This window comes from Aphidius gifuensis, linkage group LG2 (assembly GCF_014905175.1).
Source record: "Aphidius gifuensis isolate YNYX2018 linkage group LG2, ASM1490517v1, whole genome shotgun sequence".
NCBI lineage: Eukaryota > Metazoa > Arthropoda > Insecta > Hymenoptera > Braconidae > Aphidius > Aphidius gifuensis.
Genome location: NC_057789.1, coordinates 27,027,104 through 27,046,573, shown reverse-complemented (window position 1 = coordinate 27,046,573; position 19,470 = coordinate 27,027,104). Strand labels below are relative to the sequence as shown.

General features: G+C 22.1%; 2 protein-coding genes and 1 non-coding gene across 8 annotated transcripts in view; 2 read left to right on the top strand and 1 right to left on the bottom strand.

The window, feature by feature from the left end:
- Window positions 1-17,910, bottom strand: part of LOC122849971 (atrial natriuretic peptide receptor 1-like) — a 54,091-nt gene extending 36,181 nt beyond the window's left edge. The window contains exons 1-5 of one of the 6 annotated variants that reach the window (XM_044148921.1): window positions 17,292-17,577; window positions 17,044-17,214; window positions 16,745-16,919; window positions 16,464-16,672; window positions 3,401-3,796 (exon numbers count right to left, since the gene is read on the bottom strand). In XM_044148921.1, the coding sequence (XP_044004856.1) occupies window positions 3,401-3,796; window positions 16,464-16,672; window positions 16,745-16,919; window positions 17,044-17,214; window positions 17,292-17,517 (1,177 nt within the window). In that variant the 5' untranslated portion in view covers window positions 17,518-17,577. Of the gene's footprint in view, window positions 1-2,050; window positions 2,084-3,400; window positions 3,797-9,301; window positions 9,715-16,463; window positions 16,673-16,744; window positions 16,920-17,043; window positions 17,215-17,291 lie in introns of those variants that run through there. The other 5 variants (XM_044148919.1, XM_044148916.1, XM_044148917.1 and 2 more) reach the window with 5 other exon arrangements.
- On the top strand, window positions 5,849-5,930 carry Trnas-gcu. Its single transcript has one exon. It is a non-coding gene; the product is annotated as a tRNA-Ser (tRNA).
- A 415-nt stretch (window positions 17,911-18,325) lies between the features above and the next one.
- On the top strand, window positions 18,326-19,461 carry LOC122849970. The gene is made up of 4 exons (XM_044148915.1): window positions 18,326-18,688; window positions 18,959-19,043; window positions 19,161-19,289; window positions 19,384-19,461. Exons 1-4 carry the CDS (start codon window positions 18,481-18,483, stop codon window positions 19,445-19,447), a joined length of 486 nt encoding a protein of 161 aa, XP_044004850.1. The 5' UTR covers window positions 18,326-18,480; the 3' UTR covers window positions 19,448-19,461.
- Window positions 19,462-19,470: the final 9 nt, after the last annotated feature.

Below are 19,470 nucleotides of genomic sequence, written 5' to 3'. Positions count from 1 at the left end.
TCAATCTTCATCTCTCCCCTTTTTTTTTTCAAGTAGTTTTCCATCATGAAACTTTTTATACACAATTTCAGGGGTGTCTTTACAATAAGATCAAGAAAAAATAAATAAATTAGATATAATTTAATTAAAACAAAGCTAAAATGTTAATAAAAATTCATTTTTTTTTTTTTTTTTTTTTTAATAATTAAATAATAGTGATAATAAAACTATGATAATGTGCTTTTTTTTATATAATTTTTTTTAGAGATAAGTTTAAATGGAAATTATTTTAATTTTTATGTAAAGGTTTCATGAGCACTTTGAGGAACAAAAGTTTTTATGCATTGATGATGTCTACATATAAAAAAATTTGATATGAAAAATAAAAAGAGATAAAATCATAGAGTTTTTGTGAGATAAAGAGTAATAGTAGTGGATGGAATCGAAATGAGGGGATGATGCCAAGTTTTATTATTTCTTTTACTCATTCTTCCAGATTTTTTCACACTAAATCCCATGAAATCCGACATCGAAAATGAAATGAAGAACACAAAAAAAAAAAAAAATAACATTTCTTTGTTTACTAAAGTAACTTTTATATTTTCATATCTTTATACTCGTTTTTCCTCGACAAATAGTGATATGTCAAAAAAAAAAAAATATATATATAATAACCACAAAATAAAGTAAAAAGTAAAATAGCCAAAAGAAAAAAAAAAATGTTGAATAATCAGAAAATATTCTGTAAAGTATACGAGTGAATAAAAAAAAAAAAAAACATGCAATTCATAAATCAGAAGAATAATAAAGTTGAAATATAAAAAAAAAATATATAAAAATTTTTATAATATACATGAAAAATGTTTGAAAATAAGAAAAACTTTTTAAACAAATTTATCTATCTTTAACTCTTTATTTTTGAATGGTCAATGATAAATAGATTGCCAAAAAAAAAAAAAAAAAAAATTACCTCAAATGATTAATGATAAATTTATAAATACATTTAAAAAAAATTTAAATATAAAAAAAAAAAATAATAAAGTGTGGTGAAATTTAAGGGATGTGAGGAAAAAACTTTAAAAAATTTTTAGAAAAAAAAGAGGAGGCAAGTGTGTGTATGCCAATATAAAACCAAGGGGTAGTTTCATATACCAAATGAAAGTCCACTTTGTTGGCTGCTGTTTGTATATTTAATAAACTCCTCACTCGTTGTCGTCGATAGATAAAATCTGAACGTTCATTCGTTGACTGTGTCGTTTGTTAAAAAGTAATGAGAATATTTTTTTATCAGCCAACATACATACAACAGGATGATGAGTTTATAAGGATTTTTTTTTTTTTTTCAAGATGAACACGTTGAGAAACCAGAAAAAATTCATAGAAAAAAATGAAAGGTGAATAAAAATATAATGAACACACAGTGCATTGAAATTTTTAAATTAAAAATAAAAATAATATAAAGCAAAATGATAGAACCCCTTGAAATGTCTAAAACACACTTTCAAAATTATCAACTATCAATAACTTTTTTTTATTTTTAAATTTTTAAGGGATAAAAAAATTTATTTCCCCTTTTAGACACTGTCAACTTGCTGACCTACTGGACGATATTAATTCTCGTTTCATCAATCTTTTAAGAAGGATTATCTGCTATCAATTTCCTTTTAAAAATTTATCATTCAAATGTTAAATAAAAATAATATTAAAATACATTCAATAGATATTTTTTATTTTTATATTACTAATTTTTTTAAATTAAATCATTTCAAGAACATGAAAAAAAAAAAAAAATTAAAATCATTCACAAACGGAAAATTAATTTGAATTCTACTTGGTTGAATTTACTTTTTCAATATTAGATTTTTGAAAGGGAATTTTTAGATTAAACGCTTGAAAAATCAAAAGAAATTAAATTAATTTTATTGCTAAATAATATAATGAAAATTAAATAGTCAATATAAAAAGAAATTAGATGATTTTATTTATGTAAAATTAAAAAACAAATCTACTGTAGTTGGGAATTAAGATAAAGGAAATTAAATCATGGAAATGTTTCAAGTCTGGGACTTACCCCAAACGCGGGACTCATTAATAACCTCGTCAGCTACGAAAAATAAAATATCAAGTGAAAAATTCTCATAGCTCTTGTTTTATTTATTTAATTTTTAAATTAAAAAATAAAATTGAATAAATAATACTTTAAATTTTCGTTTATTTTATTTTCAAGTTTTTTGATTAATTAATTTTCAAATTATGAAATAAAATTTAAAAATTATATATTAAAAATAATAATATTTAAAAAAATATTTATCAAGTTAAATTCACAACAAGATTATATCAAGATTGTTCAATTAAATCTGACATCAAAAGAAGATTCTCATCATTCTCTCATGTAGAATATTCAATATCAAAATAAACTGATATTGAATATTCACACGCGATACATAATTAAGCGGTTTATGTTTATTAATTATTATGTAATTTAAAACTGACACGTGATAAATTAAAAACCATAAATTAATAATTTTTAAATAAATAATGTCATGATTAAATATTGTTTCAAAATATTTACAGTTAAATTTCTTCTAAATAATTCAAGATAAAAATAAAATAATTTAAAGATTTTAATTTAAATTAAATAAGTCAAGTTTCTGTGCTTAATTATAAATTTTTTTCTCAATAAAAAAATGTTGCATTTAACTTTTTAATTTAACAACAATTATTGTGATTGTTTAAAGTATTTCAAGTCAAATTTCCAAGTCATTTGAATGCTGCGTTCATTTATAAAAATCATTTGACTTGAATCTCAGTTTTAATTTTATATTATTGATCGAACAAAGTGCATACCTACATGTCAGCGTTGATAATAAAAAATTAATAAGTCTATATTTGAAATTTTTAAATAGTAAAAAAAATCTGATAAATCAATAGCACGATAAAATAATTATAATATATTTCTTCCAAAAATATCACAATAAAATTTAGTCAAAAAGTAAAAAAAAAAAAAAAGGATTTGTATTTTTGGTATCAACTCTGTTACCATGCAAAGTATAAAAGTCAAAATGACTTTATTTTTTACATTTTTCTTTCATCGATGATAACGTGGTTGATTGATGATAATATAAATTGTGTAAAATTAGATTTTTCAAGTGTGCTTCACATATACAAAAATGACGAAAGCCAAGAACTCTCAATCAAGATATATAAAAATATATTTTTATCTATCGTTAAAAAAAAAAAAATAATAATAAATATATTTAACCAACTTACTCTTGACATTTCAATGATAAAAATAATTTTTTTTTTCAATTATGCAATAAATAATTATCAATTAGGAAAAAAAAATATCAACGAAAAAGATAAAAATAAAAAAACAATAATCAAAAAACACAAATGATGAAGAAAAAAAATGTAAACTTACTCCTTGCTGAATTAGCAACAAATGTTAGTAGATTTCTATAGTCATTTGGTGTATTTGTTTCTTGATTAAAACTCTTGTGTACTGATGTCTTGTTAAGAGCCGAAAAAACAGCACTCAATGTAAAATGACAATTACTCATTCCTTTACTTGATTCCATTGGATGATTGTGATAAATAAGTGCAGCTGTTGTCCAACCAAAACCTTGTAATATATGACGTAGAGCTTCACCAACAAGACGATGTGAACCCATCATTCTTGTTAATGTTGGAAAATTTTCACCTTTATGTCGAAATGCATCAGCTTGTGCACCAGTTGTTAATACTGGTATTCCCCAAACACCAGCATATCTTGCAACTGGTGCTATTGCATAATCACATACAGGACCAAAAAATGCATCTATATATGCATTTATTTTTACCATTAATTATATTTTTAATTATACAAATTACAAGTGCAATTTAATAGCAATATTATTAATAAATTTTAAAGAAATAAAAAAAAAAACTCGCTTGCTTTTTTTTTTTTTTAAATTTTTCTGGTCAATAAATAAATTTAATAATAAAAAAAATGAAAATTGAATTGTTTCATATTAAATTTACTGTCAATAAAAAATTTTCAAGTTATATAAAATAAATAAAAATTGAATTTTTATTTTATCAATTTAGAAGAAATATTTTTTCCAGTATAAAGATTTACTGCATTTTATTTTTTTGTATATACTCAAAGGGATTAACCTATTTTTTTTCTTTTTATTTTAAAAAAATAAAGGATCTATTTAAAATTACTATAACTTGTATATTATAATTCAGAGTAAAATAAAAAAAAAGGGATATATTTAAATGACTATTTTTTTTTATTCTTTAGAGCTAATTTTCATTTTTTTTTTTTCTATTATTTTAGAAACAAATAAATTGTAGATAATAAAAGTTTTATATGGACTTGAGGAGAATTGTAATATAAATACTTGTTTTAATATTTAAATAGTTTACTTGATGATTAGAACACGACTGAGTTGTAGTCAAATGCAGGATCAAAGTTATGCCTTTGACAATATTCAAAGAACAAGAACACAAACGACCAATTAATTTAACCCAAAAACTCAAATGAAACTTGCAAATTGGTAAGCTAACATGATGCTTGCAATCAGCTAAAAAAAATTAATCAATCACTTTGAAAGACAATATGTAATATGATGATTTGCCTTATCAAATTATATTTTAATAAACTATAATTTTTCCTAATTTTAAAACTCTTTGATCTACAAAGTTAAAAAATTACAAAGCAAAATTTACTTTTTACTTTTTCATGAAAATATTTCAAACACAATTGTTAAACGTCTTTCAAATCACTCCACTTATTTTCACTTTCTAAACTATTATTCTCATCTTTTTAAATTTTTTTCATATAAAAAAAAAAAAAAAAGCACATAATAAAAACTTTAAATATAAACTACATATTATTTTTTTTGATAATTTAATATTTTTTTCATTATTCAATATTCAAAAACTTTTTCAAATGTAGTACTAAAATTTACGATTTTTTAAGTCAAAAACTTTTGACGTAAATAAAGAAATAAATAACAAGTACATATTTTCAAAACTAGTTTAAACAATAAAAATTGAAATGTAACAAAAAAATAATAATGAATGTAAGACAAACTATGAAAGGCCTATTATCACAATTTAATTGCAAATTTTATTATTTTTATCCAACACAGATGTTACTGATCATACACGTGGCCGATTAAAATCCGGGTCAACATTTCTTCTTGGCTCTTGCACAATAATATTAGTTAACTAACCAACTCAATAAAATTAATATTCACATAGTTTGTTGAATTTTAAATTAAAAAATAATCCTTATAAAATTTATAATATATTATAAATTATAAATAAATATAGAAAGTTGACCAGCTTAATCAACTTTATATTTAAATAATTTATTTGATATTTATTATTTAAATTAAAAATAATAATATCAAGTTAAAAATAATAAAAACACGCATTGATACAATTAGTACATATGCTTGTTTGAATATAAATAAAATTTGAAAAAGCTTGATCGGATTATAATGATGTAGAATTCAAATGGAAATTGTCGAATGACTTTGTATATTATGCATGCTGAAATAAATATTCTATTATCCTCGCCAAATATTTTTCTCTATTCATAATTCAACTTGAATACAACGTGGGATGCTGAGTCTTGTTAACAATTGAAAAGCAGATATATCAAAGTATTTAATGTGTTTATAAAATTATTATTTTGAATATTTCAACAATGAATTTGAATTTGATGCAATTATTATTTCAATTTAACACTTAATTTAATCTTTTAAATTATTTTTGTTTAATTTTATGAGGCAACAGAATTTATAGGCAATGTTTAATTAATATCTCATGTTAAGGATTAATTAACTACTGTTTATTTCGACGGCGTTCATCCGGTGTTCAGATGGCCGAGTGGTTAAGGCGTTGGACTGCTAATCCAATGGGGTCTCCCCGCGTGAGTTCAAATCTCACTCTGAACGAATTTATCAGCAATTTTTTTTATATAAATAATTATACAATGATTAATAATCATTTGAAAATTTATATTTAATTTTTTTTTTAGTATTTAAAAGACGGATTATTAAGTAATGAATATTTTAATCATAATAAAATTATTAATCGATAAAAAAAATTTGATTGAAGATTTGAAAAAAAAATATAATAGAAGATGAAAAATATGCAGTTGAGTTTTTATACTCTCTGTTATTGCTTTTCGATATCTGGTTTTTTTTTTTTTTTTTATAAATTTTTTTTGTGGCTGATGGCAAATGACATTCATTGGTGGAATGAACGACCATCGCTGACAATTTTATTTTTTTTATTTTTTTACAAACAAACCGCTACTTGGTTTTTCTTTTATAAAATATACTGTTATAATCAATGAGGAAATATTTTAACCCTTCGATTGTACTTGTAAAAAAAAATTAAATTTATTTAAATTTTATTGTTGTTGTTAATAATAATGATTATATGAATATTTTTTTTTTGATTTTTGAAAAGAAAATTTACCTAGGGCTAAATGTAATTTTAAAAAAAAATATAATAAAATTATTAAATTTATTGAAGTGAGGGATTTTTATATGCATGGTTCGATTCTAAAAAGCACTTTATATTTCACTCAAGATTTACTGTAAATCACAAAAAAAAAGAAAGATTTGTGTTGAAAAAATAAAATTCTTTTAAATTGACTGAAAATTTTTTTTTTTATTATGAATAATTGATTTTTATTAAATAAAATGAGTAAATAAATTAATAAAATCAATACGTATTGAGAAAAATAAAAAAGAATATTTATAAATATAAAAATATCAAGTTTGAATAATGTAAGATTTTTTTTTTTTATTTTTTATTGACCAAAGACTTTAAGTTAATCCATAAAGTTTTCTTATCAAGATAAAAACACATAAGTTTGTTCTTTTAACAACCCTCAAATATTTTTGTTTAAATCCCTCGGAGAATTGCAGAAAGTGTGGGTAAAAAAAGCTCATCGAAAAGAAGAAAAAAAAAATAAATAAATAATTTTTTCTATACATCAAATCATTGTGTATATAAAATACGATTTATATTTATTCGACTTGTATTTATTTCGATAAATTAAACGATATATTAAACACCAGTTAATTATGATTAATTTAGAAAAATAATTATTACATTATGAGCGAATGACTTGACGTATTTTTGCAAAGTTTGTGTTCAAAATTAAATGAAAAAAAAAATATATTAAAATACTAAGACGACTGTTTTAATTGAGCCAAAGCGAACAGTGATCCCAACGAGTTTAATTAAGCAGAATTAAAATGCTACTCGAAATGAAGTAATTTAAAATGTCTCTGAGGATAACAAAAAAAAAAAAGCATATATATATTTTAATAAATAAATAAATAACAATTGAAAATAAAAAAAAAAAAATATTGCCAAGTCGCGACAAACTTTGGTTTTTATTTTTATTTATATATTCTTATGGTAAATTTTGCAGCTGCTGATGACGTGTTAAAGAACAATTATTTTATTTCTTATATGTATTACAAAAGTGCCGCAATTTTAGCTGTATAAAATTCACATGCGAACTAATTGACAAATTCTTAACAATAAATTTAAAAAAAAAAAACAATCTATTATTTTTTTAAATTAATATTATTTTTTATTTTTGTTATCAATCATCAGTGTGCGTATTTACCGTGTGAATTTTATGATAAAGATAAAAAAAATTTTAAATATAAATAAACCATTGAGATAATAAAAAAAAAAACATTATTTATTTTCTCGTGAATATTTTATGTAATTTAACATTTAAAATTTGAGTGAATATAAATTTTTTTTTAAATAAAATTAATGCGTATAACACCTGCTCGTGTGATTGGCTATACAGAAAATAAAAAAAGAGAAAAAAAAAAAGTAGAAAAGATGGAAAATATGAACTGAGTAAATCCAAGATAAAAATAAAAAAATAAAAAAATCGTTTTTTTAAAATCCTGTGGCTTTGTTGAAATATATTCCTCAAAAATTTTCAAGTCGATTTATTCTATAGTGTCTGTATACAACTGAACCATTTTACTTGAATTTTTTTTTTTGTAAAAATTTCTATTGTAATGGCAATTTTTCAAGTTAATAATTCAACTTGAAAAAAAAATTAATATATCGCTATTTTAAAAAACAAGGATGACTGATAAATTTGAAACTAATTAACGCTGAATCGTGTGAATATTTATTTATAATTTTAATATCTCCCAAAGGTTTGAAAAATGTGAATTCATAGATAAAACCATTTGTACAAAATCTCACTTGAGAATTACACCAAGCACTTTGTCCCAAAGGAAAGCTCGAACATTTAAACTTTATCATCCGAGTCAAAATACCCAAAGTCATTTCAAATACTGTGAGAATGTTTTTTTTTTTTTCATTAAAACGTGAAGACTGGTTAAAAAAAAAAAGTATAAATATCTGTCAGACACATCCATCATAAAAATAAAAAAACAACTTAATAGTCCGGAAAATTTTATAAAAACTGACGACGAATTGATTAGTTGAAATGCGTTCAGCAGCTTTTCATAACTCAACAATTTTTATTATCGTTCTCTTGATGAATATTCAATATATTTTTTTTTTCAATTTTACAATTCTCATATTAAAATAATTCAACTCGTTAATCTTTCAAGTATATTAAACTGTCAAACGAAAAATTAAAATTTCATGCACAAAAAACTCCGACTATTATTGCCTCAAAATAAAAATCAAAAAACTTTTATTTTAAATAAAATCAAAAAAAAAAAAACGTTATATGTAAGCAAGCGAGTTTTTTAAACTAACAAACTCTCTTCATTTCAACGAGATTTATCGAGCATTCAACATTGTCAAGCTATTTTCCAAAAGCATATGCAAATTTGTTAAATAAAATTTTATAAAAAATTCACGTAAATTTTAAATTCAACAAGTAATACCATTATCTACCTTGAATAAATTTATTATCAAAAAAAAAAAAAAAAAAAACAATAATAATAATATAATAATCATTCAAGAAAAATTTATTCATATTTGTATTATTTTTTTTTTTGCTCTTTCCTTGTCAAGACGATGAATTATTTGCTCGATTAATCCGAGAACAGAAGAAAGTAGAAAATAAAGGGCTTGACTTGTGATGTTGAATCAAGAAAAACAATACTTGATAAATACACACAAATAAAATAAATTAATTGGTTTTTTTTAATTTAAAAAATATCTGTTATTCTTCTTCAGGATTTTTATTTTTTTTTTTTAGGAAGATTGACCATGATTTGTGTTAAAAATTAGAAGAAAATTTATTTGGGATTTAAAATTAAAAAAATGAGATTAATATTTATTTTAAAAAAACGACCTGCAGTACGATTGATGTAGAAATCAAATGCAGCAAGTGATCCATGTGTACTGGAACATTTTGAATCACGATGACTGACATTTATTGTCCATCCTGGAAGTGGACCCTTGGCTGAACTTACAGCTTTAACTGCAAGTGTTACAGCTGGTAGAATACGTGGTAAACTTTGCTCATGATTTGAATCAGCTGGTGCAATAACAGCCAATTTAACAATACCAGGTTTTCTAATATTTATTAATTTTTTATAATTATTACCACTATTTATATTTGTCATTGATTCACGATAATTTTGAATAATAATTGCACCACAAATATGAGCACGCAATAATAATACAAACAATGAAATTAACAAATTTTTTCGTAACGTCCATTTCCAAATTATTGTCTTAATTTCAATCATTTTTTTTGTTTGTATTTTTTTGTATTTTTCTAATTTTTATTATTAATATTTATTAATAATTTTTTTAAATTTCTATTTAACACTTTATCACTTATGTATTTTAACATCATTTTGTTTATTTATTTATTTGTCTATTTAAATAATGTTTTATTTATTTTATTTTTTTTTTTGTAGAGTATATTTAATCATTTTAAAAATTTCTAAACATTTTTTTTTTTTTTTTACTATTTTCCAGTCAATTGATTCAACAAAAATTTTTGTTTTATTATTATTTTACTTGACTTTTTTTATTCTGTACAAAGAAACAGAAAAATAATAATAATAATAAATTAAAATTCATGAAATCTTTTGAAATATAAAAAAATAAAAAAATAAAAAAAAATATTTGAGACAGTGAAGAGTGAAAAATCAAGTAGAAAGGTATGTATGAAAAAAAAAAAATATATATAAAAAGGAAAATTCGTGTCCCTTGAGATCATTAAATATAATATTTGTGCAAAAATCTTGTCGAACCTTTTTGAGATTGCAAATATGTGTCGATGAAATAAATAAAAATTGAATTTAATCAATTTTCCAGATATGGAAATGATGTTTTATATATAATTATGAAATGATTAGACAAGCCATTGATTCTGGGGTCTAGAATCGTGATGTACTGTACCGCAAATTACCAAACACAGCCACCAAACAGTTATACATATTAAAGCCACAATTCAATATAAACGCACACACATATTTGAATATTCTAAACCGTAATTTACGTACAAATTCAAAGCTTTTTCATTAATTTATTAACGCATGATTTCCTACACCTACTAAATTGTTTACAAAATAAAATATAAATAAATTTTATAAATAAAATATAATAATAAAATAAGTTTTTAGAATACACACATAAAAGGTCGTATATTATAGCTGAATAAACATGAAAATCCAAAGATATTGTACAAAGAAAAATAAAAAATAAAAAGATATCAAAAGAAAAAAATGTCTAGCTTTTTTTTAAAAAAAAAAAACAACCAAAGTGGTTGCATTTTTAATAAGTAAAACGAATAAATTAATTAAACAAAATATTAATAATAAAAAAAAACTTGTTTTTATATTTTTTAATTAACAATTAAGTTAAAATTTTAGAAAAATATATTTTTCAGGAATTTAATTATTTTCATTTTTTATTTTTAAAAAATAATTTTGTATATTTAAAAAACTTTAGAGAGTATTTGTGGTTTATAGAAAATATTTAAAAACCACATTGGCAGTTTAAAAAACGTCCCTGGGGAAGAAAGACTCAAGAAATCGTGAAGATAATAAAATATATAATAAAAAGGTTGAAAAAAAAAAATGAATGAATTTTCGTGCTTTTATTTGTCGACAAATTATAGAAGAACGTGATGTCTTTTCTATTCGATTTTTAAATATACGAATAAGTGACTTCAATCTTGTTTGACAAGAAAAAAAAAATTCATATAATATGAAAAAAAAAATATATATCTAATATGAATTTAGCACGAGAATAAAAGTGATAGACGAGTGATGGTGACGGGACGCAAAGTAATGCGGTTCCAATTTATAAGTACATGTCGTGGGATATTCATGTTTAGATCGATTGTCTTCTTGATATAAAGACAATTTAAATTCCAATGGAAAAAAAAATATATCTCGAATCAAATTACATATATTAAATTCCAAATTAAAGAAAAAAAAAACAAATGACAGTAATTTAGTTTGATTTGAAATCATTCCAATTGATCCAACACTAAAGTGTAAATATTTTTTTATTTTTATAGAGGGTAATAACAGTTTAATCATCAAAATACCTTGCTGTATATAAAATTGTATAAAATATATATAAGTCTCAAACGAGTATCTGTATATGATTGAGCTTTATCTTTGAAAGCTCATTTGTTGATGTTACGATGTATCATAAAAGTTGAATTTAATACTTCACAATATCACACAAAGTTTATTTGAAAAATAAAAAAAATGTGTGACATACCTGAATGACATGAATTTGATGGATAAATTTTAATTATTTATAATTTTTTTAATAATAATTAATGTGAGTTTAATTATAAATATTCAAAATTATATTTGTTTGAAATTGTTTAAATATTTTGTGGCACGAAAAGTTATTTATTGATAAATATAATATGGATAATTGATTGAATAAATTGAATATACAAGGTTGATTCATCAGATAGTGAATCCTCTCTCTCACAAGCCACAAGTAAATTCCGTTAAATATACTAAATATTTAATGGTGTATTACTGTACAGTATGCAAATGGAATCACGATTAAATTCTACAAATACTTAAATAAATATCTATATTATCTTTATAAACAATCACTAATTCTCACAGTACAAATTATTAATATTATACAATAATATCAAAGATTTATTTATTTTAAATATTTATTTGTAAATCAGTTGATAATTTATATGTATTTTTCATACCAACAAGTGGAACAAGTGAAACAAGTCCACGTGTAGCCAGACATCATCATTTTCAATATGCAAATTAATATTAATTATATTCTGTTATTCTATTGACTTGGTACACGCAAATTATTTATTCAAAATTTAATTTTAATTTCAATTTGTTTTCTCTATAATTTAAGACTTTTTTTTCTTTATTTTTTAAATATTTTAAGAGTAGTTTCGTCTTTCTAATTTTGTGATAAATTATCTCACAAAATTATGCTCATCTGTCATTGAATTTTTCATGACAAACTAGCTTTAAATAAAATTCATTTAAAATGAGAAAAAATATATTTATAATCATAAAATTAGATAGAAAAAAAAATTAATATAATTTATATTAAATTAATTTACACTGATATCGTAAATTCACTATAAATTCACTTGAAATTTTATTTTAAAAATCACATATTTGTTTCGCTATTTAAATTATAGTTCCTATTTTATTTTCGCGCACTTTTTTATTTTTAATACTGTATTACACTGATGGACCACAAGCACTTTTAACGTCTGTAGTATCGCGACTTCTAAACCATCTGAATGCAAGTTATATACATCTGATCATTCAACAACAAAACTCTCTCGTGTATCACACAAGAGAGGGAGAGAAAAATACGCGCACGCGCTTACACCCTTTATCATAATTTTCTTTGTTTTACCCATTTAATTATCACCTATTTTCACCTTTTTTTCTATTTTTTTTTAGCGATAAATAGCATAATAATTGAGTAGTTTACAATATTAATAATTCATAGTCACGTTTAGAAATTCGCAATTTATTTATTTTTTATTAATTGATTTTAAATTAAAATTACAGTGTGTCCATAAAAATAATAAATCTAATAATTGTATAATTTTTTTTATAAGCTAATTAATTACAATTATTAGAATTTGTAATTTTAATTTAATTTGTCATTTTAATTATTTATAAAATCACTAGAAAATTGTGTCAATTGTTTTTTTAATTTTAACAATTGAATAATGATTTAATTATGCTGGAGTTAATTTTTATTATAAATTTTTAATTATGCATTTTTAAATGTTAATAAAAATGATATTTTGAATATTTATTTAATACTATATGGGATGTAATGTAATACGGAACTCAAATAAGCTTAATATATAGCGACAGTATAATTAATTTTAGTATAGGAAATAACTGATGTTTGATGATAGTTATTAATTACAACAGCATAATTATAAATGCTCATGGAATACTGTAACTTTATATTTTCTATGTAAATAAATGTATTTTTTAAATAATCAATTATTAAAAAATTATTTAAAATATAAATATTATTTTTTAAACGATTATATTATTAGTAGGGAAAAAATTTCATTTAAAAAAAATAGTTAAATGTTTATACAAGCTTGACAAATGTCCCCAAGTTAAATTGACTGTGTAAAAATAAAAATTATACACTTGATAAAATTTATAAATTAATTAGTTGATTTATCAAAATATCTATTTTGTTTTTGTAATAATATTGGAGACAAAATTCTTGACAAAAGTATAAAAAAAAAAACAATAAAAACTTTGGTTAACATTATTGAATGAGTTGCTAATTTGTGTAATTACTATAATGGCTTAGAAACTACTACACGAGTTTGTTTATCAAAGTTGTTGAAAAGGTCATGTTATCACAGTTTATATTAAAGAGATTCCATGAAATTTTCAACAAATTAATGTTTGACTAACTTTAAAAATTTATAAGTACAAAGATAATGAATTTATAAATATTTAAAATAATCATTTGGAATAATTTGTATATAAATATTTATTAAGAAAATGGAACTTGTTATTGTGAAGAAAAAAATTGTGTTACTGTACAAAAGTTTAGATTCACAGTGAATGTGTAGCATTGCATTTAAAAAAATTTTTGAGATATTATTTGTGACATGGAGAATTCAAAATAACCACTGTCTCATCTATATGGAGATTTTGTACGTGATAATAGTGCATTCAAACTATATCCTTGAATTAAAATTTTCATATCACACCAATAAAAACGTGATACAAAATTTTAAACAATTTTTCTTTCGATATTTTTTTTGTTAATGAGTTTTTTGGTTTTTATATTAAATTTTTTTTTTGCAATATACTTGCAAGTGTGTGGAGAAAATATTCAAGTTTGTATTGATAAAAATATAAAATGTATAAAGAAAAATAAATAAATAAAAAAAATGTGTTTTAACTTTTAGGCAATTAAATAAATTCGAAAACAAGTTAACTGCTAATTAAAGAAATTAAATCGCTGTACTTGGAAACGTTGATTTTTTTTTTTTTATACTAAACTTTTTGTGTTTTAAATTAAAAATAATAAAAAAAAAAAAAAAAAGTAATTTTATTTTTTCTGATATTACATCAGAGATATGTAATATAAAAATAAAATTTTTTTTTTATATGCAGAACATTTAAAGTTTTGTGAAAATCAATTTCTTTTTTTTTTTTTTCATTTGATTTCTATCTGTTATCAACGTTTGATAGAAATTTATGAAAATTCAACTGTTGATAAAGCAGACAAAGAAGAAGTCAATTTCATTTTTAATTTTAAATAAAACAAGAGATTTATATTTCCTTTTTTAAATCAATCTTTGTGTAGTTTTTTTTCAATTAATATTCCATTAATTATTTTAAAAATAAGCATAGAATTAAAAAAATGTAATTCAAGTTTATAATGAGATTCTGAATAATAGCTTCTTTTTTTTTAAACGAGCATTAATCTTATTTTTATTTTATTGATAAACATGTTATTTATTGTTAAAAGATAAAAATCCTTGATAACGATTAACGTTTTCAAATGCACGAATATATTTGTGTGAAATTCGTAATCTATTCTCGAGTTTTAAATGTTATAAATAAAAATTTATAGCATTTAACGAATATGATTTTATCAAATTTTTCATACGAGTCATGTGTAAAGTTTTAAATAATTTGATAAAATCAATGATGATAATAATTAACGAAGCACCATTATTGTATTGAATTATTACTCAACAAAATAAAATATACGAATTGCATAAAAATATAAAAATAAAATAGAAAATAACGTAAAGAATATTTTTAAAAAAATCACTTTCGTTTAAATATTATTATTAATTTATCATCGTAAAATATATTTCATGCAATAATGATAAATTAATATTAGCATATTTGTATTAATTTCGCTCGTCGATTAATTCACGTTTACACTAAAATTATATTTCAATTTAGCTCCAAATATTTCGACAATAATTTAAATTTATTTATCTGCTGAAAATTAAGACGTAAATAAAAAACCACGTAGAATTTTAATCTCACGCAAAAAAAAGCAAAATAAAAAAACCTTAAAAATATGTAAATGTTAAATTTACATAGTAAAATTTTTATACGCAAAAATGTCAATTTATGTTACATTTTTTTTTCATATATCCAATCAATATTCCATGAAGAACAACAACACACGAAAAAATGTAAAAATAATATTTTAAAAAATGTTATTATAAAAATAAACATAAAAAAAAACCTTCAAGTGACTAAAATGATAAAAAAAAAAACTGAATTAAAAATAAAATAAATTGATTATTTTTTCAATTTTAAATATATATGATAACAAGATTAAAATTTTAATGTCTTGCATTACACCCAACTATTAATTGTCTCTGATAAAATCCATTTAATTGACAAAGATAAAAAAGTACATCTAAAAGTGACAAAATAAAAATAAAAAAAAAAACGTCAATCAAGTTCTGATGAATTACTTCGTTATGTTCAGTCGTATTTTGATGAACGAGGTAAAGAATTTTCATTGAAAAAAGAAATAACCATGTACAAAAAATAGATAAATATTTTAACAAGAAAAACTTGTTAATTAAACGAAAATAAATATCAATTGAATCGTCAATTTTTTTGTATTTTAAACGATTGATAAAATTGACGAATTTAATTTACAAGATAAATGTTTAATCATCAAGTAAATTAAATAATTACTCTTTACTTTTAATTGACACATCACGATGACATTTTTAATTTTTATATTATTTAAAAATAACATATTAATTCAACCGGAAGTTTATTCATTTTGATAAATAAACCATTTTTTTGTCATTAATGTTGATCGAAGATAGCAATGACACACGACGTGACATATTTTTTTTTTGTTTAATCAGATATATATAAATTTTATTTGTTATCTCATCAAATTCCACGACAATAATAGAACGCGATTGTAATTTTTATTTGTCATATAAATATAATCTAAATATGTATTTATTAAATTTTATTTATTATTTATTGACTTACCCCCATAATAATTTCCAATATTCGTACGTAAACTTTCTGGATACTCTTCCAATGTCAATGCTTCAACATCAAAATTTCCAAAGCTTATATTTTCATGATTTTTTATTGCTTGTGCCATTGATTTCATCATCAATTGACAAGTATGTCTACCAGCAAAATTTGGCTGTCCATTTGGTGCATAAATTAAATGTACTTTTTTCCATTGATATCTACAAAAAAATGAATTAATATTAATTCAATGCAATTTAAAAATAAAATTAAGAAGAAAATAAATTACATACTTATCCATGATTGAGAGAAAAAAACTACTGATATCTCTAAATGATAAACTTCCAATTCTCGTTGTCATAAAATATTCATCAGAACATTCAGTTTTTTTTTCAGTAAAATCATAGGTAAAACCACCAGTTGTAATTAATGGAGCTCCTAAAAACTTGACAACTCTGCCGACGTTTGCTAAATTAAAAGAAAAGTAATTAATCCTTTTTTTACTCTTTTTAAATACTTTTTTTCCTTTTTTTTTTATCTCACTTGAGAAAAACTTTGTAAATTAATTATATATATATTTTTTTTTTCTTACCAACACAATATTCACATGCTGGTCCAAGAAATAAATGTACACAATCAGCGTAACTATCAATTGCAGCAATTTGTGCATATGTTGCATCACAGTGATCATCTTTTGGTAAAAATTTAATTTCCAGCCAATTTGGAAGTAATTTTTGTGCTCTTACTTTAGTTAGTGCTAACTCTAAATGTAAAAAATAAATAACTAGTTATTAAATATTATCATTTTGAATAATAAATTTTAAGCTATGTTGTCATTACCAAGAACTGGAAGAACATGTTGTAATGATATATCAAATCTCGTGTCATTTGGAAGTAAAACAGCTGCTCGAAGTTCACATGAAACAAATCCCCATTGATCTTTACTACATAATGATTCACAATCACGTGGTAATTTTGTCTCATGACAAATCATGTTGATAAACACTGGATCAATCAACAATAACACTGATAATATTGCTATTTTTCCAAACCATCTTGATGCCATCGATTGATTTTTCAATATTATCACAAGATTATTTTAATATTTAATAATTTTTTATACCAATATAATAATCACACTTCATTTTTGTTAATAAATAAAATTTAATAAATTTTATATTTTTAAAAAACGAATACACACAACAATAATTAACCAAAAAAATTTATAAATTTGCACGAAAAGTCTGAATAAAAAACATCGCAATTTATGTTGAAAAAAAATATAAAATAAAATATACAAATAATTTGGTATGATTGTTAATTTGTTATTTTTTTTTTTTTTTTTTTTTTAGTTTATAAATTATTTATGTGTGTTGTTTAATTTTATAAATAATATTTTTGAAAAAATGAGTTGAATATTTTTGTACGTTTTTATATTTACGAAAGTTATTGCTCGACTGAAAAAATTATTAAATGCAATGATAATTAATCCACAAGCAATATTGATATGACGATTTTTTTATTTTTTTTTTTTTATATCAGAAACAATCTTGATATGATATCAGAAAGTTGTTTATTTTTTATCACTACTTTTTTTTTTTTCTTTCTTCGTTATTTTGTAATGACAATTATATATTAAATGACCCCGGATGAAAATACTTTTCCGCCGTTTCACCGTCATTTCTTCAACCGGGTAGAGAAATGTTGAAAAAAAGTCGGCGAAAAATCGTAAAAAATTTGGCAAAATGGTGGAGAAAGTTTTGATGACTGTTGATGGCTGTTGATGACCATGGGCCATTTCAGGCCAATTTTTTTTTCACTTCGATGCGCATGCGTATTTTATAAAAATTCAAGGGGAGAGGGCAATGACGCAATTGAAGCACATCCGCGGAAATCTAATTCTATTTATAGAAAGTTCGTTGTGATCCTCTTTTGCCAGTTTCACCCTTTGTTTATTTCACACCTGTAAAATTGCTTGATTCGAAATTGTTTTTATTTATTTATTTTTTTTTTAAATACAATAAAAACAATGCTTGGAATGGCAAAAAACGTATTGCGTCTTGGTGGAGCAATAAAATATGCTACAAATAATACAATAAAATATCCATCGGCCATGTGGAACATGGTCAATTGCGTCAATTGTGGTTATGATGACAAAAAAAATAACGGTTTATTCATGGCATCAGCTGGATCACATAATCTTTTGAATTATTGTCAAAGACAACTACATACTGAAGGTAATGAATAATATTTTGCTTTTATATTTTAATTGATTAATTAACATTTTTTTTCTTTATCAATTTTTTTTTTTTTCGTGGCTCAGACCACACCACATGTAATGGGTTATGTTTCATTGTTTTATTATTTATTTTTTTTTTCTAATTATTTAATTATAATTTATTGAAAAAAAATAAATAAATAAATAACATCAAGTAGTATATATTTTATATTTAAAAATATATTTATATGATTTGTAATTATTTTTTATTGTTATAAAATTAAAACAGCTGATGGGGAAGATTATTGGAAAGAGTACGCAGACTTATTCTTTGTTGATACGACAGATGTATTAAAACCCAGTGATGCTAAAACGTAAGTTGAATATTAATTTTAAACCTTTTTTTTTTTTTTTTTTTATTAACGTTTGATTTAGTGAAAAATATTTACGTATTATAAGTGTTAATAATAATTATTATTATTATTTTGCAGTGTCATTCTCGAGTTGAAATCTACCGCAATCAAACGTGACAACTTTGAGGTAATGACACCATTAATAATCTATGAGGTAGTTGATGATGATGGTGAAATAAGTCTGAGAACAACAGAAGGCTTTAGAGTGTACGTTAATTCTGAATCAATTATTTGATTATTTATATCTGTTAACATAAAATATACATTGTCAATAATATTAGGTATTATTATTATTTTACAGATACGATAAGCGTAACACCTTGGCTAAAGCCAAAGAGAACTATGCAAAGTCTAACAAAATTTAAAAACCATAAAAAATGTACTATAA